General features: G+C 58.9%; 1 protein-coding gene across 2 annotated transcripts in view; it reads left to right on the top strand.

Annotated features, from left to right (window-relative positions):
- ZBTB16 (zinc finger and BTB domain containing 16) overlaps positions 1–17,522 on the top strand; it is a 66,870-nt gene that overhangs the window by 232 nt on the left and 49,116 nt on the right. The window contains exon 2 of one of the 2 annotated variants that reach the window (XM_014949627.1): positions 323–1,655. In XM_014949627.1, coding sequence (XP_014805113.1) covers positions 397–1,655 — 1,259 coding nt within the window. In that variant the 5' untranslated portion in view covers positions 323–396. Of the gene's footprint in view, positions 1–250; positions 1,656–17,522 lie in introns of those variants that run through there. The other variant, XM_014949626.1, reaches the window with a different exon arrangement.

Here is a 17,522-nt window from a genome sequence, read left to right as displayed (position 1 = left end):
GTCCCCCACTGAATGTAGCTCATAGATGAGTTCTCTAAATGGTTCCTGGGGGTGTGCAAAGGTGAGCAGTTCTGTTTGACAGCAGATTGCTGATGGCTGCAGGGGTTCTCCTTTCTTAGAGGATAAAATTAAGCTTGCAGGAAGGCAGTGCAAGGCACACATTTAGCCAGGCTCACAGTACATTGACCAAGCAGACAGGCCAGTAGTCTAATCTTTTTTTCTTCTTTTTTTTTTTTTTCTCCCCCCCTTTCTCTCTCTTTTTCCCCCCCTTCCCTCCCATCTCGCTCCGCTCCTCTCCCCCCTCCGCCTTTTGTTTTCGCAGATAGTCGGCACACAAAGCTAGTCCCAGATTTGAGCGACGGCGAGGCACCCTGATGAGTGAGCCTCGGGAGAGCCATGGATTTGACTAAGATGGGCATGATCCAGCTGCAGAACCCCTGCCACCCCACCGGGCTGCTGCACAAAGCCAACCAGATGCGCCTGGCGGGGACGCTCTGCGACGTGGTCATCATGGTGGACAGCCAGGAGTTCCACGCGCACCGGACGGTGCTGGCTTGCACCAGCAAGATGTTCGAGATCCTCTTCCACCGCAACAGCCAGCATTACACCCTGGACTTCCTCTCGCCAAAGACCTTCCAGCAGATCCTGGAGTACGCCTACACCGCCACCCTGCAGGCCAAGGTCGAAGACTTGGACGACCTGCTCTACGCCGCCGAGATCCTGGAAATTGAGTACCTGGAGGAGCAGTGCCTGAAGATCCTGGAGACCATCCAGGCCTCCGAGGACAACGACACCGAGGTCGCCATGGCCGATGGAGGCACCGCTGAGGAAGAGGAGGAGAGGAAGTCAAGGTACATCAAGGGCCTCTTCATCTCTAAGCCCGCTGCTGAGGAGAGCGGCTACGCCAGTGTGGCCGGCCAGAGCCTGCCAGCGGCCACGGCGGAGCAGAGCCCCTCCGCCTCCTCTTCCTTCGGCCCCCTCTCCGCCATGAGCCCCACCAAGGCGGCGGTGGACAGCCTGATGACCATCGGGCAGTCGCTGCTGCAGGGGGCCCTGCCGCCCGCCGCCCCCGAGGACTCCCGCCCCGCCACCCGCCGCCCCCCCGGCCTCGCTGAGGTGAAAACCGAAGCGATGCAGGTGGACGACGCCTCCAACCGCGACAGCCCTCGGGCGGCCGAGCCCGGCGCCTCTGGCGGGGAGAAGCCCGAGGAGAAGGGCAAGGAAGGGCCCGGCACCCCAACCCGTGGCAGCGTCATCACCAGCGCCCGCGAACTGCACTACGGCCGGGAGGAGGGCACCGAGCCACCGCCTGAGCCCGGCCAGGGGCTATCGCTGGGGCCGGAGCCGTCCGCCGCCGCCGGCCAGGACGGGAAGCCCCTGGGCATCTACTCCCTGCTGCCCAACCACAAGACTGAGCCGGTGCTCGGCGTGCCGCCCGCTGTGGCGTCCGCCCTGCACGTGCAGCCGGCCCTGGCCGTCTCCATGGACTTCAGCGCTTACGGGGGGCTGCTGCCCCAGGGCTTCATCCAGCGGGAGCTCTTCAGCAAGCTGGGGGAGCTGGCGGCCGGCATGAAGACGGAGAGCAGAGCCCTGGGCGAGCAGTGCAGCGTGTGCGGGGCAGAGCTGCCGGACAACGAGACCCTCGAGCAGCACCGGTGAGTGCCGCGACGCCGCGTTCTGCGCCGGGCGGGTGGGATCTCGCTGGAGGATTTGGGGTTCGAGTCGGGCATTGCGTGCGTCGGTGCAGAGTTCCCACTGCGGACAGGGATGCTGAGCGGTGTGTACTGGGGGGGGGGTACAGCTCTGGCAACTTTTCCAGGTCTGGCTGCCGTGCCAGAAGGTTCCTTCCCTCGAGCGCCGGCTGGGGAGGGCAGCCGGAGGGGGCTCGGTCCGGGGGTCTCTCCTGCTAGCACAAACCCCGCCGCTTTCCCTGGCCAGCATCCGCCGAATGGCTCACGGTCCCTACCCCCGGAGTTTAGGGACCGATGTGTGAAGGGGAGCTGGGGGGTCCGTCAGCCCTCACCCACCCTCAGCTGGTCCCTCCTGCCCAGCCCCGCTGTGGGGCGAGGAGGGGAGAGACCTGTGGGACCCCCGTGCCCGGCCGCGGGGATGGCAGTGGGGATGGCGGCGGGCAGCGCCTCGCCGGCCCGCTGGCTGCGTGCCGCTCGGCTCCCCGGTTTGTGAAATATTTGCACTTTGCACAAAGTGACACGTAGGTCAGGCCGGGTGACGCCGGGGCCAGCACGGAGGGCTCGGGGGCCGCGGAGCCGTGGGTCGCTCCCTGCGGGGATGATGGCTTCAGGGCTGAACCTCCAGCGGCTGCCGATGTGATTTTGGGGCTCCCCGTCTCGGGTTGGGGGGATCTGTGCTCTCGGGGGGCTGCTGCGGGGTGGGAGCGCGGTGGTGGTTACCGGCATGGGAGTTGGGCGCTCCCCCGCTTACCGTCTCCTGATCACGGGGAGCGGAGCTCGTTCCCCCATTTGGCTGGGGATCGGAGCCGTGTTAATTACTGTCCCTAAATCGGCATCGCCGCTCAAACCCCTGGGTGCTGGGTGTGCTTCGGTGAGCACCGCACTGGCGGCAGCGTCCTGCCTGGGCTGAGGCAGCCCCGGTGCAGTGTGTGGTGCTTGGTGCTCAGGCTGTGCACCCTCCCAGATTTTTTATTTTTTTTTTTTAATGAATCAACAGGTTAATTAGTCCCGATGCACGTAAGGCGCTCCGGGGAGGGTGGCCGTGCCGGCGCACGCCTGTGGCGGGGGAGCCGGTGGTGCCGGCACGCCAGCGGTGTGGGATGCGGTGCCGGAGCAGCAGTTCCCGCACGTTCATCCCGGGAGCGTTCCCGGGGCGGCAGCGCCGGGGCTCTCGGCCCCGTGGGGGTCTGCCAGCATCGCCCCAGAGCAGCCCTCGCCCCGCGCGGGGGTCCCCCCGGCTCTTTGTGGCTGCTTTGTTCCCCCCATGGCCAGCGTGGCCGGCGGCGGAGCAGGGGCTTGTGCTGGCGAACGCGCCCGGAGCTGCCTCAGTGCGGCTCGTCCCCGGCCGCGCCGTGATGCAGACCGAACGTCACCGGAGCAGAGCTGCAGTGGAGGCTCAGAGAGAATTTTAACGTGCCGTTCAGCCACGGACGTGGCCGTCTCCCTTTCCCCCTCCGAGCCCGAGAGCCGTGACCGATGCCGGGGCTGGAAGGTCGGATCCTTCCCCCTGCGATCGGGAGACGGGGGAGCGTGGCCCGACGCAGCAGCCCCTGTTTCACATCGCCTTCCTGGGCTTTGCCTTATTTTGACAGCCTTGGCTGTGGGGTCAGAGCTTATTTCTTAATTATTCAGGATGGTTATCGGGGCTGGGTGCGTGCTGTGCCCTGGTGGGCTCTGACTGAGGTGGGGGGCTGAGCCATCCCCCATGAGCCGAGCCTGGAAGGCGGTTGCCGAAGCCAGCGCGGAGCTGCCTGTGCCCGTCCTGGCTGTCGGGGAGGTTACCTGGCCCTGGCCGAGCTCACCAAGTCCTGCGAGCCCTTCCCGTGCCGGGCTGTAAGGCCGTCCATGTTGAAAGGCGTTGGGCAACACTCAAACCAACTCACCCCCCTCCTCGCCCCCAAGTCTAAATCTAAGGCGGTTTGTGTGTAGACGAGGGCTCATGTGGCTTTTTTATGGTGTTTGCTTTCTAATACGTGGTGAAAATTACCATTTGGGGAGGATTTGTGGGATCCTATTGTATTTATGGAGCTGTTAAACAGCATCTACGCGAGGCTGGGATCTGTAACTCCCTGCTGGAGCAGTTCTGCTGGCGGTGGCAGCTGCGACGCGCCGGCTACGGGCTCCGGTGCCTGGTGGAGAGGGGGTTTTGGGGGGACCTGCGCCCTGCGCCGAGGTCCCGGCACCCCCGCCCTCTGCGGCCGGTGGCGGGGGCAGGATGTGCCGGGGGCACCGCCGCGCTGCTCCTGGGCTGGTGGCTTTCGCTGACCTCTTTCTGCTCTGCTCTCGCTGCTGTGGTTTTGCTTTCCCACCCCGAAGCGAGCGCGGCGGGGGCTCAGCCGCGGTGAGCGGGGGCCGGCCAGGGGCACCTCCGGCACAGGCAGCACCCCAGGATGCTCGGCCACCCCCGAGGGATGCTCGGCCACCCGGCACGATGGCTTTCGTGTGCCGAGCCCCGGCAGGTGACAGAGAGAGCCCAAACCCATCCAGAGCCCCCCCGCTTTCTGCAGGGAGCCCGAGGAGCCGGCGTGCCCCCCGCCTGTTTACACGGCACCAGCGAGCGTATACATATGGCAGGGATGTTTGTTTACACACACACATGCCTATAGAAGGATAAATATATATGTTTATAGTCTGGGAGCCTCCCGAGTGTTGTTCCTGCCTTCATTAGAATGGGAAACGTACCCAGGAAAGGGGAGAGAGAGGGCTGGGCTGGCTTTTTGCCGGCTTCGGCTAGCGTGTCGGGGGGGCTGCTTGCCCAGGTGATGGAGGGTGCCCGAGGGAGCGTTGGCTGCCCCGGCCACCCTCGTGGCAGCATTCGCTGTGCCCCGTCGCAAGGCGGGCAAGCCAAGAGTGCTGAGCTGTGACCTTTTGGTGGCCAGGTGGCTGCCAGACTCTCCTCGGGGTTTTCGGGTCCCCGAACCCACAGGCTGCTGTGTGATCCGGGGTTTTTTTTCCCCCTTCTTGACCGAGCTTATGATTTTGACTAATTGAGTGTGTATCGAGTCGGCAGCTCTTTAATTTTTTTTATAAAAGATTTCCTTCTCGGTTCAGCAAAGTTCAAACTTAATCTAATGTTAGTATCGATCGGCGCTTCTAATTGCAGACAAAAAAAGCCGTAGTTCAGCGGCCCTTTTTGGGTCGGTTTGTACCTCGCGAGCTGCGCCGCCAGCGCTGTGCTGAGCCCGGAGTGATGTTTCATCAGGAAGTCAAATACCGTAAAACTTTATAAAAGGCGTGGTTTCTTTTTTATTTATTTTTTTTTTAAGGCTGACAGCAGGGCTGTGGGAGGGGTTGAGGTTTGATCAAGTTCATTAGGGGCACGGCCGAGCATCCCCACCCTGGGAATTTGCCCACCCCGTGGGTCTGTGCGAGGGGGGATGCTGGGCTGGAAACGGGACGTGCTGTGGGGATGATGGGTGAAGACTCCCCCGGGAGTGGTTTTGGCTGGAAGCAAAACTCTTACACAGGGGATGCACCTTGGAAAAAGCCTCCCCTCCAGTTTTCACCTCTGAGTTTTTGCCCTTTGAGGTTTTGTGGCTGAGCCATCACCTCAGGGAGGTGGCTCCGGTGGGGTGTCCTTGGGGTAGGAATAAGGAGTCTTGCTCTCCCGCCCCGGCTGCTGGCCAACCGCCGTGCCCCAAATGGCAGAGTTTTGCCCTCTTTTCCCCTTTCTGAAGGGCGGAGGGGTGGCAGAGCTGCCTGCCCTCTCCCAGCCGTGCTGGACCAGGCACCGATGCTCCCGATGGTCCGGGATGCTCCCGCTCGGGGAAAACCGCAGCTTCCCATCGGGATCCAGGTCCCGGCTGGGACCCCCGGCAGATCCCGGGACCCGCACGGAGCTGTACCGTTGGTGCCGTCGTGAGCTGGTGTTCCAGCTCCGGGCTCCGTCCTCGCCCGCCGCGGCTCCGTCCCTCTCCGCCTGGATTAGCCCAGCCGCGTACGGCTAATGCCATTAGGCACGTTGGCACCGCTCGACATGTCACAGTGAGAAACAGATGCACTATACCATTAAAGCAATAAACGTGATAAATCGGATCCCAAGTGCTTTGTGAGATGTTATTAGTGTTAATTTCGGTAGCCTGATACAGTGCTTGTTTTTTATTTTATTTTAAGCATTCGGCAATTTATGTTCTGCCGCAGCCGAAACTTGGGGGGAAAAAAGGAGGAAAAATAGAAAACGAGGGGGGGAGGGAAGGGAAAATTAAAAAAAAAAAAAAAAAAGAAAAGCCAGCAGCCCCCCAAACTCTGCCCGTGATTACTTCCAGAGTCCGAAGAGGACTTGGCAGCTCTTGTTTCTTGCTGATGGGCCTTATTAGCGGCACCTGGCATCATAAGGGGCTAATGGAAAGCAGGGTTGCCGGCCGCGGCGCGGGGCGAGGAAGCCCTGATTAGCTTTATGGGCAGGGGGACGTGCCCCGCTCAGGAAATGAATGTTGCCGCCGAGGTCCGCGGCGCTGACCCCGAGCGTGTAACCCGTGAGCGCCGGCCGAGACCCCGCGCAGGATGCTTGGGATTTCGGGGGCTCTCTGGTTCTTGTCACGGGCAGAGGGGGGGTACGGCCGGCTCCGCTGCAGCCTTGAACTTTTGATTTATTCGGTGGGGGAACTTAACCGTTTCCATACTCGGCTGCCGGCGCAGAGGGGGGAAAAGCCCCCTTCGGCTTCCCTCTTGTTCCGTCAATTATTCTGCATCGTTTTAGTTGGGCAGGCGACGCGTTTTAAAGCAAAAACTCTGAGATTCCCATCAGAAAACACCCATTTTAAATTAATTTTTTAAAAATTTTATTTCTTTTCCCCCTTGCCCAGCAAGACCTTTTGTGTCTTCCCCACTGATGGTGAGGGGGGCTTCCACGGGGGGCGATGGGGATGCTGCGTGCCCTCCGCTGGGGTCCTTCCACCTTCCCCAGCCTGGCCCATTTTCCCAGGACTGGGACCAGTGGATCTGCCCCAGCTGATCCCCGTTGGCTGTAGGGCTGGGACCCAGATGCTTAAAACCTCCTGATTGAGGGCACTTGGGGTGGCTTTTTCCCCGAAGCTCACCCGCCCGATGGTCGCTCCCAGCCGTTTGATGAGCATTGCGGGGCCTTTTCAGGGCTCGTTACGGCTCATACAGTGATGTCAGTTAAAAAGGTATTTATTGCTGCTCAGAGGGACCCTCCTGGAGCCTCTGCTGTTTCAGGGGTGATGCTGCCGACTCTTTTTTTTTCCTTTTTCCGCGTGGAAATGGTGCAGAGCAGCCTGGGCGGTTCGTGAGGGAGCATCCCTGCAGCCTTCCCCGCTCCCGCGCGGCGTTGGCTCTTTAGTTACACCGGTGCGTAAATCTGTTTTCCTTGGATAGAGTAAAACGATCTGCATTTTCCTTTTTGCTCACAATTAGCAAGATTTTTCTTTTTCTGCCAGTTATTTTTTTTTTCCCTCTTCCCCCCCCCCCCCCCCTTCCTTGACAGCTTCAAGAGAGGCTTTAAAAGAGTAATTACTAAATATTTCCCGGCAGCCAAACACGGGGCCATGGCATCTCCTGTTGCAAAAGTGAAAAATATTTCTGTTTGCAGTTAATTTTAGTGGCAGGCAGATCATGTTAACTGGGTGTAATTGCTTCCAGATATGGCAGAGGGTTTTGTGTGTTGGGATGAAGGGTCTGGTAAGTGCTCACTTCCTGTGTAAATTAGCCTATTCCATTCATTCCCCCTCGCCCGGCAGTCCTGGCTTGTGTCACTCTGCCTGCGAGGGGGGCTCTTCTTGCCCCCAGCCCGCTGTTGGGCGGCTCGGTGCTTTACGGGGGGTTTGGTCCTTCGCCGGGCATCGCTCCGACCGTGCTGCCTGCATCCCGCTCCGCCGCCGGCGGGACCGCAGCGGCCGTGACTCCCCCTGCGTGCGATGGGGACCGCGTGGGGAAATTGGGATAATGTGAGCCACAGGGGCAGGTCTATGTGTCCTTAGGAATAAAGGCAAACACGGCAGGTGAATCTGCATTGTTAGACTTTTAATATATGGCTTTGCCGGCTTTCGGCGTGGTGGGGACATTGAACATTAGGAAAGAATTTTTCACCCAAAGAGTGGTCGGGCATTGGAACAGGCTGCCCAGGGAGGGGGTGGAGTCCCCATCCCTGGCTGTGTTTAAGGGCCGTTTAGATGCAGTGCTGAGGGATATGGTGTAGGGGAGGGCTTTGTAGAGTAGGGTAGATGGTTGGACTCGATGATCCCAAGGGTCTCTTCCAACCTAGGCCATTCTATGATTCTATGATCCCTCGTTCCCAGTTGCGAAGACCCGCTGTGGGTGTTGGGGGACACCGTGTGTGTGTGTGTGTGTTCTGGACAACCCTCACCTGAGCCAAAGCCCGCCCGAAATGCTTGGTATTGGTTTTGAGGACGGGTTTGTGCTCGCGGTGTTTGGGGATGGGGGAGCAGCAGACCCCCCCGGGGGAGCTGTGCTGGGCTGGATTCCTCTTTTCCACAAGAGCATCCTCCAGCTCCGGGGGTTTTGCGGCTGAAGAAGGGGAGCATCACCCTACAATTTGGGTTGTGGGAGGGAGCCCGTGCGTCCCGGGCTCTCTCTCTCTGGCAGGGGGCCAGGGCCGCCCGTATCATTTTCTCTGTAGTGTTCTTAACTGATTTTAAGCAGATTAGGGCTGGAATCGTGCCCCGCTGTGCGGGTTCCGTTTTTCCACCGTCCTTCGCCCTCGCGTTGCCGTTTCCTTGGCGCGGTGTTGGGCGGCGATGGGCGCTGGAGGAGAGGCTCCTCGGGGCCGGCGCGGCGCGTGGAGCCCGGCCAGCGCCGCCCGCCATAAATCGGCGTTAAACACCCTGCTTTGTGCGCCGTGTCAGCGCGGGGGGAGACGGGCTCTTTATCTGCCTCTATCAGCCGGGCTGATAACCCCCTGCTCCGCGCGGGGGGTGCCACCGTGCTCCTCCGGCGGAGGGGACCCCCGCACCCCCCTCTCAAAAAAAACCCAAAATGCACTTCCATCTGTCTCCCCGTGGCGGGGGGTGGGGGTGGGGGGGGGATGCCTGTTTTCACCTTGGTGACCTAAAAAGAAGGCAGACACCGACCGACCGAGCGGAAAAACAAAGGGAAACTAAAAAAAACCACCCCACAGCCCCAAACAGCAGAGCGTTTCCATCGGTGGTGGGCTCAGAAAAAAGAGCACAAATACCCCCCCGTGGGAGGCAGGTGCCAGGGTGAGGTTCCACATGAAACACCAGGAGTTCTGGGTCTGTTTTCCTGCAGAAAAGTGGCAGAAAGGTGCCCGCTGGCCAGAACAGCTGCCGGCACGGCACCGCAGGCGTCCCTGCGCCCAACGCTTGGGCAAAGCATAAACACGGGGCTCCCCTTGATGGGGCCTGCGTTGCTTTTAAAGTTTTAAAGCTTTTAAAGGGAACTGGGGTTATTCAGCCTGGAGAAGAGGAGGCTGAGGGGAGACCTTATTGCTCTCTCCAACTCCCTGAAAGGAGGGTGTAGAGAGGTGGGGGTTGGTCTCTTCTCCCAAGTCACAGGCGACAGGACGAGAGGAAATGGCCTCAAGTTGCGCCAGGGGAGGTTCAGGTTGGATATTAGGAAAAATTTTTTCACTGAAAGGGTTATCAGACACTGGAATGGGCTGCCCAGGGAGGTGGTTGAGGCACCATCCCTGGAGGTGTTCAAAAGGCAGGTTGATGTAGTGCTGGGAGGTCTGGTTTAGTGATGGGGATGCTCCTTGTTTGTTGTGTGGGTGTCTATTTTTGTCAGTGAGGTTGACGGTTGGACAAGATGATCTTTAAGGTCCCTTCCAACCTAGAAGATTCTGTGATTCTGTAATTCCAGGGACTCGTTTAAAAGCCTGATGCAATTCACATATATATATATATAACTATATAGCTGTTGCCTGTCCTTTCGTGCTGTTCCTGCCCGGCACTGACGTGCCCATTGCTGTGCCCGTCCCACCCGGGCGCTGTTTGCGGCTCCGGCACAACTGCTCCGAGGGCTTTTCCGCTCCGGCCACCGAGTTTGGGGATGTCTTCCCGCTCTTTGCCCTTTGTCACCTTCCCTCGTTCTTTTCTCTGCGCATTATTTATAGTAAATCATATTAGAAAGGAGTGCTAAGGAGGAAGTGTGATTCATCCTCCTTGAAACCAGCGCTGACATAAATAAAGGCAAAGCGCTTACTATGTGTTTTTTATTATGGTGTTTAGGGACAGGTTGTACTAATTTTGGCGTGCGCAAACTAAACCCGTGAAGGCTGCGACTCTAAGAAATTCGATTTAACCACAGCACGGACTGCACGTTAAAAAGAATTCCAGCCCAAACCCAGCCACTCTTCTTGGAAGAGGACGTGGGGCTTTCGGGGCGGCTCATGGCTTCCCAGATTTTGTGGCGTGTCTTTGGCTGCTCCGGTGGCTTTTTTTGGGGGGATGCTGTGGGGCAGCTGCCAGCTCGGGCGTCCTCCTGGCTGGGCTGTCGGGAAAGAGATGCTCGAGTTGGTCCAGAGCAAACCAGAGGGGATGTGTTGAGGGGATGCTCGGGGCAGAGAGACCCAGCAAACGGCTCAAACTGGGGGAGCTGGGGCTGTTGGTGGGAGCTCGCTGCCGGCACCGGTGACGGGTATCTTATCTTTGTCCGGGCACGGGCTGCGGTCGCTGCCTGCTGCGCAACACACACCAACTGCCTTTGCGTGGGAGAGATAAGGCGTTGAGCAACGCCCGCGCCTCCCCGGCACCCGCCTCGCTCCTGCCGTGCTGCCGGAGGCTGCGGCACCGCGCAGGCTGCCGGCACCGGGGCAGCTCCCCGCGCCAAGCCGGGGCACGCTGGCCTGGGGTGGTCGGAGCACAGCGGGGCCCTTTTCTGCGAATCAGCGCCGCGTTCGGAACCGAAACCCTCCCCGCCCTCCCCACGGGGCGTTCGGCTGTTTTCACCCGTCACGCGGTGATTTCCTCCCCTCTCTCTTCCTTCCCCCTCTTCGTAGAAAATACCCCGAGCGCCCGGAGCGGGCGGAAGGGCGCTTCTGCGAACCAGAGCGGTGGCTGGAGCCGTTTGTAGGGTGCAAAGCCACTTTGGGCAGCTCTGCCCACGCTGCCCTCACCTCTTGGGGGGCTGTGGGGGGGCTCCCGCTGCTGCCCCATCTCCCCAGGATGCTCGGAGCCCGGCTCCCGCTTGCCTGGGAACTGGCAGTGGGCAATGAAACTGGCAGAAACCCCACAGAAATATGTTTGGGGGGGAAATTTTAACTTGGATGAAAGCCTTTCCCATGGAAAAATCTGGAGAGGAGTTGTTATTTTTGCTTCCTGGGTCCTTGGCTCCTCTTGCTGTCATGGGGAGGGAGGGGGGAGACACCGTGCCTTCCCCCAGCGTTTCGCTTCGTTGTCGCCCCGGCTGAAGAGCGCGTTTGGTTGGGGTTTTTTGGGGGGGATTTTGAGCTTTGCGTTTCTGGACAGCAGGGAAGGTTGTGTGTGGGGGGAGGGCTGTGGAGAGGGGTGCTGCGGTGGGAACTGGGCCCCCAGCATCTCCCAGCATCTGCCAGCTCGCGGGAGCTGGGGGCTGCCGGGGTCTCGGGATGCAGAGGCCGTCGCTTGTATTGATTTCTGGCTTATCTGGCCCTTTGGCTGGAGGCGGCTCTTCCCTCAGCGTCCAACCAAATGTAACTTAAAGCAGCCCAGAAATGTATATCATCCTTCCCCTGTGTTAATTAGGGCTGGGCGATGCATTATTTAGTGGGACGGGAGCTGCTGCCCCGGAGCGGGTGGGCGGGAGAGAGTGGGGGGCTCTAGTGGGCCCTGGGCCTCAGCATTGGGATAGGGATGTGTCTTGCTGTGCCCGTCCAGAAGGAGATGGCAGAAGAGGGGCTGCTGGTGATGGGGGCTGAGCCCCCAGTGGAGGAGCAGAGCCGGGCATCTCCTAAGGATGGGACTGGGGATGATTTCCTTCTCCTTGTCCTATGGGGTCAACTGTGTGGGGTGAGCACCAAAAGCTCAGCCATCACCAGCATGGGCAGCTGCGCCGCATCCTCCTCCGGCTGGAGCTGGAGAGCAGCTCCCTAATTAGCACCTTCGTTGCTAAGTGAAGGAAGCGGCCGTGCGCGGGCAGCTTCCCACCAGTGGGACGTGTCTTGGGGAGGGGGCTGCCGGACGCCGCCGCCGCACGACACCCCGGGTACCGGTGACCCCGCGCCGAGGCCGGCAAACGCCGTTGGTTCCTCCCCTCCCCGCTGTGTTTGCTGGGGCGTTTGGTGCCACCCACAGATACAGTTGGGGGTGCTGATAGGGATCGCTGACCTAGAGCGAGCGACGGGGACTTTCTTCCTGCTCAGAAATAAAAGCAACCCGCGCGGCGCTGTGTTTGTGTGGCCGGGTGGGACGGCCCTGGCTGCCGGTCCCCACCACCGTGGCTGCTCACGGAGATGTGCCACGAGCAGGGTTTGCCTCCTCAGCGTGCTCGTGGGTGAGTGATTGCAGTCCCTGGTGTCAAACACGTCCCATGGGACTGAGTCTCTTTGGGCTTTGGTGAGGGATAACGATTTTCCACCTGATGGAGAGGATGGCGTGTGTCCATGCAAGCGGGATTTCTTGCCCAAAGCCATCCCGTGCCAGGGTTTCGTTGCCCTGAGCCGCCGTCGGGAGGGATGCTCCTCGTGGTGCCTGCGCTCCCTCCCACACTGTGCACCGTCTCCCTTTGCTGCCGGTGGGGTTTTGGGGCATTTCACTTCTTCCTGCTCGGGTGCGACACGTGCAAACGCGTCTTTGTACGGGCTCCTTTGTGCTGCGACGGCTCATGCGGAAACCACGTTTTCCGCATAAGTAAGCGGAGGGCGAGAGAAATGACAGCGGTGACAACGCCGGAGCCGGGCAGTGGCCTGCAGACAAAGAGCAGCCGGACAAGGCCAGGCGGGTCCCGGGCCAGCTCCAGCTCCGAGCCTGGCTGCAGTCCCCCCGGGATGCCCTGCATCCTCCCCTGATGCCTCTGGTCCCCACGATGCCCTGCATCCCCCCATGATCATATGAAGAGCGGCTGAGGGAGTTGGGGCTGTTTAGTATGAGGAAGAGGAGGCTGAGGGGAGACCTCATCACTCTCTACAACTACTTGAAAGGACACTGTAGAGAGGTTGGTGCTGGTCTCTTCTCACAGGTAATTAACAATAGAACGAGAGGGAACGGCTTCAAGCTCCAACAGGGGAGGTTTAGATTGAACATTAGGAAGGAATTTTTCACTGAAAGAGTGGTCGGGCGTTGGAACAGGCTGCCCAGGGAGGGGGTGGAGTCACCGTCCCTGGCTGTGTTTAAGGGCCGTTTAGATGCGGTACTGAGGGACATGGTGTAGGGGAGGACTTTGTAGAGTAGGGGAGATGGTTGGACTCGATGATCCCAAGGGTCTCTTCCAACCTCAATGATTCTATGATTCTATGATGCCCAGGTTCCCTGATGGTGCTGAGCCTTGGTTCCCCTGTGATGCCGTGGTCCCCAGGGGTCTCATCAGGGGACCACTCCGCAGGCTGGTGGTGGGATGCTGGGGCTGGGGGTCCATGGATGGGCTGGAAGGACACCGGGTTTGCTCCGTCGAGGGTGGCAATAGTGGTGGCCGCAGTGATGGTGGGGACCATGCGGGGTCTCACGTGTGTTCCGTTGCCATCCATCCCTTCCCTCTTCCAGCTGGTGCAGGGTTCAGGGCCGGGCGTCTGTCGGACACGGGGGGTTTTTCCTTCTTTACACACACTGGATTAATTCTTGCTTCCTCCTGCAGCCGCTCCGTTTTCCCACGGTAGGGTTTGTGTCACTGTTATTAACTAATGAGCTGATTCTTTTGCCGTTTTTAAATAACTGTATTTTCCCTTCACTGTGGGAAAAGGAAAATGTCTCCTCTTAATAGCGCAGCTCTCAGAAGTTGTTGAAGGCATGAATTTGCCATTATTTCGCACAAGTGTGCGGATTGCCACACTTTTTATTACCAGGGCTTGAATTGCTGAATCATGGAAGCGGGGTAGTAGGGAATGTTTGCATACACGATGTTGGGAAAAAAGGGCTATTTTTAAAGCTGCAGTAGCGGGCTGGGGTTTCCCTCCCCAGAGTGAATAATACATCGTGAGCTGTGCCCATCCTGGTCATTCAGCCCAACTGAGGGCTCTGCTCTTGTCCAGGGTGATGCCGTGGCCACTGGTGCTCCAGGTCCCAGCCCCTCTCCGGGTCCAGGGGCTTTTCCCCCGGGTTCTGCGGAGCCACAGCCCACCCGGTGCTCGTTAAACGCAGCCGGGGATCGCCAGATCCCTTTGATTCCTCCTGCGGCATCTTCTGCCACATCCTGGCTCCGCAGCCCGGCGTCGGGGTTTTATTATTTTATGGGCGCCGTAACGCTGGGACCGTGTCTCCCCACCACCCTCCTCCTCCTCAGGATGCTCTGCAGCACCGCACAGCGAGCTCAGGGGGGCTCTTGGCCCCAGCTCCTGTTTTGGCACAAGGATTGCCAGGAAAACACACAATATTTGACTTAAGGAGTAAGGGTTTTGCCTTGGGCCTTTTTGTTAGTAAATAACGTGAGGGAAATAAGGGTGAAAAGCAGCACCTCTGTCTGTGGGCAAAGGCTGGGTCCTGCTGTCACAGTCTCAGCCCTTCCTGACGGCCGGGGATCCTTGGGAAGATCCGCAGGGAACCAAAGCCCCAGCAAATGCCGGCGTTTCCAGCCCCTCGCTGAGGGAGCGGGAATGGAACAGAGAATCATTTTCACCCAACAAATTATTGTTCTTGCGAGGCCAGATTTGAAATCTATTTAACTTTTCAGTGTCCCATACCCCTTTAAATGTTTCAAGTGTATTCTCACTGATGGGTTACCTTTTCTTTCCCCGCGGGCTATAATTAGTGTCCTTTACACAGAATTGCCTTAGAATTGGATTTGAAGAAGATAAGAATCAAATTACCAGTATTTATCTTGTAAATTCCAAAAGATCTACTGAGAGGCAGTGTATAAAGAGGATTTTTGAAATTTTGTACCCTGAAAACGCAAGGTCGGTGCCAGGAGTCTCTTGAGCATCGCGTCCTCCACCGCCCTGGCACCTGGAGGTGGCTGGAGGGAGGGGGCAGCTCCTTTCCCCCCCTTCCCCGAGACTCAGTTTCTGGTGACATACACACAGAAATAGGTGTATTTCCATCACCTGATGGACAGAGGGTTGTGTTTTGTTAAAGACACGGTGCAGGTGGTGGGGGTTTGGATGCTGCAGTGCCTTCAGGAGGGTGGGTGCCCCCCGGTTTTGCTCTGCGGCTGCGGGAGCCCAACTGGGGCGAGTATCCCCTCTGCCCCGATGGGGATGCCCGGGTGCAGGATGGCAGCGTTATCCCAGCCTGGACACAGGGAACAGCCTGAGTTGGGTCTTCAGGGCCGGTCCTGGATGGGATGGAGGAGAAAAGTCTTCCCGGTGTGGCTGCTGCCTGGCTTTTCCAGGCTCCCTCTGCGCTCTGCCGGGCGGGCTGGCGGGGGACAGGGCGAGTCGGGCACCAGAAATGGATGGAGGTAATTTCAGTGGGCTCTGTTTTGACAGAAATTAAGCATCTGAATTTAAATTAAGGAGACGGAGAGCCCGGGCAGCTGAGACTATATTTTCATAGCGTAAACAGTTGCAGAAGAAGATTAATAGCATCTGTGTAAACACTCGGGCGAGGTGGCGAGGGTTTTATTTTTTTTTAATAGTTGGAAAATACTAAGGACGGCTGGAGGCGAGAGCCACCATCCCTCCCCTCCTGCTCGCCTGCAGCCCCCTCCCCACGCCCCCCACGGCCCCGTCCGTCCCACGGTAAATATTTCAGCCGCCCTCGGCCCCGCTCTCCCTCCTCGCAGTAAATGACATATTAAAGTAGCCTGGTAACTGAGCACTGGTTGCTGCGCGATAAGCTCCGGGAAATCGATATGTTTGCCATGTGCCTGCTTGTTTATGACACCTGCCTGCAGAGCAGCGGAGCGATGCCCCGCGTCCCGGGCTGCGCTCCGACGGCTCGCCGAGCCCACCGCGGGGGTCCTGCACCCCCCCCACCACCACGCTGTCACCCCCCGACACCCCCCGGGGCATCCCCTCGCCGGGGGCACGATAACGCGAGCCACGGTATCTGGTGGTGCAGAGCGAGGAGGGGCGGGCAGGGTGAGAGATGGGGATGTGTCTTCATCCATCCTGGGGGCTTTTCCCGGCCCCTCTGTGGTTTTCTGCTCCGCTCCCCTTCGTCACCTCCCCAAAGAGGGTCCTGGGGGGTTAAACACTCACTCCATGCACCCAGAAGGGAGGTGGCTGCATCAACAGGCGATGCTTTACAGGAGGAGGTTGGTGCCTTCAGAGCACGATGCTGAGGACCCCTTGGCTGCCTCCCGGAGCGCAGGGGATGCCCCGAGCTCCCACCCTATGAGCCCAGCCCAGTTCAGGGACTGGGATTAGCCCCCAGTCGAGAAAACTCAGAGCCCAGAAGCTCCCGCAGCTTGAGGGGTTCACCCACACCGAGGGCCACCCCCTGCCCGCATCCCCCTGCGCCCGCGGGGCTTTGGCATGGGGAGGGGTTTTGTAAAACCCAAAGTTAGTGACCTGCAGTGATTGACCTTTTGCCCCAGATATGAAGTTGGGAGGGAAAAGACACGGCTTGCAAGATTTCTGTAAAACTGTTGACCTCTCGCAAGATTAACTCAGAGATAATAGTAATTATCAACAGATTACGGCAGGTCCAATCGATGGTGAACTTTACCTCCTGCCTAAAACTGAAGGTCGGCGTTTTATTGCCGCGAAGATAACTCCTGCGGGTTTTCACACTAAACGTGCCCGTACGTAGGGAATCCCTGAGCTGAGCATGGGGGGTTCCTGTGGGCTCTTTGGGAGGGGGGAGGGTCCTGCGTGGGGTTTTGTGAGGCTGAATCCCGTGGGTGAATTTCGGGGTGCCCCGCGTCGGGGGCGTGGGCACAGAGGGGCAGCGCCTGCCTCCGAAAAGGCACTTTCTCCTCGACGGGCTTTTAATTGCTTGCTTTCACTTTTTATGTATAAAAGATTGTCCATTTAATTAACTTGAGAATGCAATTTCAAAAACGCTAATGCTTTACACATGACGGCTCTTAAAATAAAAGTAGCGTCGCGGCGCTGCGCTTCCCCAACCTCTGGTGGGCTGTTTGGGAGAGAAACCATCCCCCCGGCAGTCCCTGAGTCTTCAGCGGGGCTGGAGGAGATTTGGGGTGTCTCATCCTGGGTTTACCCCGTTAGCATTCATTTTGGGGCTGGTGGGAGCAGAGTTGGTGTTTCCATCCGTGTCCTTGTCTTTCCCTGGATCTCACCTCTTCATCTCCGGTCGATGTCACCCTGAGATGTAGCATCTTCTCTGTGGTGGCTGGAGCGAGCGGGGACCTCGTGCTGCTCGGTGGGAAGGGATGGAGATTTGGTTTTCTGTAGCACTGACGAGCAGGTTTGGTTTCTGCAAGTCTTCCTCAAACCCTTTTTTACATTTTTTAAATTTTTTTTTAATGGAGCTGCTTTAGAATGGCTGTGCTTCTGGGCACGGGGCGCATCCACACGGCGACCCCTCGCTTAAAACACCCCTTTGGGCCTTTCAGGCTTTGTTGGCTTTTACTGAGCACCCCTGGTCTGTGTGGTGGGGACACACCAGGGGCTGGCAGGGTGGAAGGTGGCTTCTCTGGGACCCCTGGGGTGCCCTCCCCGGGACCCCCAGCCTGGTAGCACCAACGAGCCCCAGAGCTGACTCTTCGGGGCTGCTCCTGCTGCCAAAGGGGGGGTTTACACCCGGCTCTGGGGAACCCCCCCGTTTTTCCCTCCCCTTTCCCCCAGATGGGAGCCGGGAAACCTGGTGGGAACTTTGAGGCGAGTCGCCGGTTTTGTTGTTAAAAACCTGCACGCAC

This window comes from Calidris pugnax, unplaced genomic scaffold (genome assembly GCF_001431845.1).
Source record: "Calidris pugnax isolate Ruff unplaced genomic scaffold, ASM143184v1 scaffold180, whole genome shotgun sequence".
Lineage (NCBI taxonomy): Eukaryota > Metazoa > Chordata > Aves > Charadriiformes > Scolopacidae > Calidris > Calidris pugnax.
The sequence above is the reverse complement of the archived record's forward strand: the minus strand, read 5'-3'. Positions and strand labels throughout refer to the sequence as shown.